At 41.7% G+C, this 1,920-nt stretch overlaps 1 protein-coding gene across 1 annotated transcript in view; it reads left to right on the top strand.

Annotated features, from left to right (window-relative positions):
* The window catches only part of LOC18772004, a 9,668-nt gene continuing 8,924 nt past the window's right edge, over positions 1,177 to 1,920 (top strand). The window contains exons 1-2 of the mRNA XM_020565471.1: positions 1,177 to 1,502; positions 1,668 to 1,906. Coding sequence (XP_020421060.1) covers positions 1,786 to 1,906 — 121 coding nt within the window. The 5' untranslated portion in view covers positions 1,177 to 1,502; positions 1,668 to 1,785. The remainder of the gene's footprint in view (positions 1,503 to 1,667; positions 1,907 to 1,920) is intronic.

Raw genomic sequence — 1,920 nt, 5'->3', positions numbered from 1 at the left:
GGCCACCAGTGAGCACATACTGCATATCTCCTCAAGCAAAACTTACATGAAATAATGTTTTCAAATCCAATCAAACTCATCGGACCCTTCAGGGCCCAGCGTTGAAGAAGCCGAGCATGAAGAAAATTATAAGTCAACGGACGACCCATAAGCTTGATGATCACAGAGGTTCTCCAAGGACGATATAGACAATCCTTAATTGATTCAGAGAAAATAATGGACGGAATATCCCCATCCATAACCACACAATCGCCATCACCAATGATCAGATGATCTTCAGCCATGCCAGAGAGACCAGAAACCTTGTCCTTGAAACTCATCGGAAGAGGAGGCACAGGAAGAGAAGAATCCTCACCATCGCTGCCCCCAACATCACACATCTCATGGGTACGAGCTCGTTTCTCACCAATACACACACCATCTTTACCAGATCCACCAGATCCAGCAGAGAAAACGAAATTCGGCATCGGAGCCGCCACCGTGAACGGTGGTACCAACCCACAAGAAGTAACAGCAGCAAAAGTCTGGATATTTGCAACTTTGTTTTTTCTTTTCTTTTTTTCAGTAGTTCCTATAAATCAATAGCTGCACTTTTATGTTCCATTCTCTAGTGCATATATAAGGTAAATTTAGCCCACCAAATTTTAAAATCTTAAATTTGTCTTTGATTGATCCACATATGAATTTGGTTCATCTTCTTCATTATCTACCATTCTCTTATTATTATAACGACTATATTCTTTAAAATATTAATACATTTAAAAAATATAACTACGATTATACTTTTTAAATATTCGAATGTATAGGTGCGTGGCTCGTTAATTATGTTACCACGCCGGGTTCACATTTACAGCGGCAGGGTCCCTGCATGCAGTTTTATGAGTTTATCCATCTGCGAATTAAAAAGAAAAAACAATAACCAGACGACGTCGTAAGAGGCAAGTGGTTCACGGATGCAAAAAAAAGGGGCCCGCCCGGAGAATTTTACAAAACTTGGGCCCGCCCCTCAAGCCAGGCATGAAAGAAGACTATGACTCGCAAGTCGCAACGGTTACTTGACTCACTGAGTGAACTCGCTCTCCCTCTGTTGGCTGCTGTTGCTTTCCCTTCCTCTTCTCTTTCTTTTCTCTACCTCTGCGCTGCACACACACGCTTACGCTTTCTCTTTCCCCGCTCGGTGCCCCTTTTCGTCTTTTCGCTCTCCATCTTCCTCCTCGCAAAATCAGACGGCGCACTTTCCTCCACGTCACCATCGTCTTCTTCATCCCCACTGCGACCTCTCCTACACACACACATACATCTATAATAATTTTATTATATATTTACATAAAATAACCGCTTCGTCTTTTACCTCTAGCCTTAGGGTTTCTCTCATCTTCACCCAAACACAATCTCTCTTTCCTCTCTCCCTCGCTCGCTCTACGAACCTTCAAATTCTCGAGCCCTTCATGTCTCAGACTTCGTGCTCTGCTGGTCAATTTCGCCATTGAAGCTGGTTCCAGGTATTCTACTATTCTTCGTTCAAATCTCAGTCCTTGTAATTTTGTTTATATTATGTTAAGTTTTAGTTTCGTTTGCCAATCTCGTTGCTTTTGCTTCGATTTTTATATTTTTTTCGTTTTGGTAGTCACAAATTTTGAGGTTTTCGTTTTTGTTGTTTGAATTAGGGTTTTTTATTCGGTGATGGTTTGAAATTTGGGGATTCGGTGAATTTGGAGGTTGTTCTAGTGTAAAATTTGTGAATCTGTTTGCTTTTGGCGGGTTGGGTTTTGGTTGTTAGAATTCATGGCGATTGAGAAGAACAACTTCAAGGTTTCGAGGTTTGATTCAGAGTTTTCTCCCGGTAGTAGGAAGAGTATGTCTAGTGACGAGGATGAGCTACAACAGCGTAGCTCTGCTGCTGAATCTGATGATGATGAT

Source organism: Prunus persica, chromosome G6 (genome assembly GCF_000346465.2).
Source record: "Prunus persica cultivar Lovell chromosome G6, Prunus_persica_NCBIv2, whole genome shotgun sequence".
NCBI lineage: Eukaryota > Viridiplantae > Streptophyta > Magnoliopsida > Rosales > Rosaceae > Prunus > Prunus persica.
The sequence above is the reverse complement of the archived record's forward strand: the minus strand, read 5'-3'. Positions and strand labels throughout refer to the sequence as shown.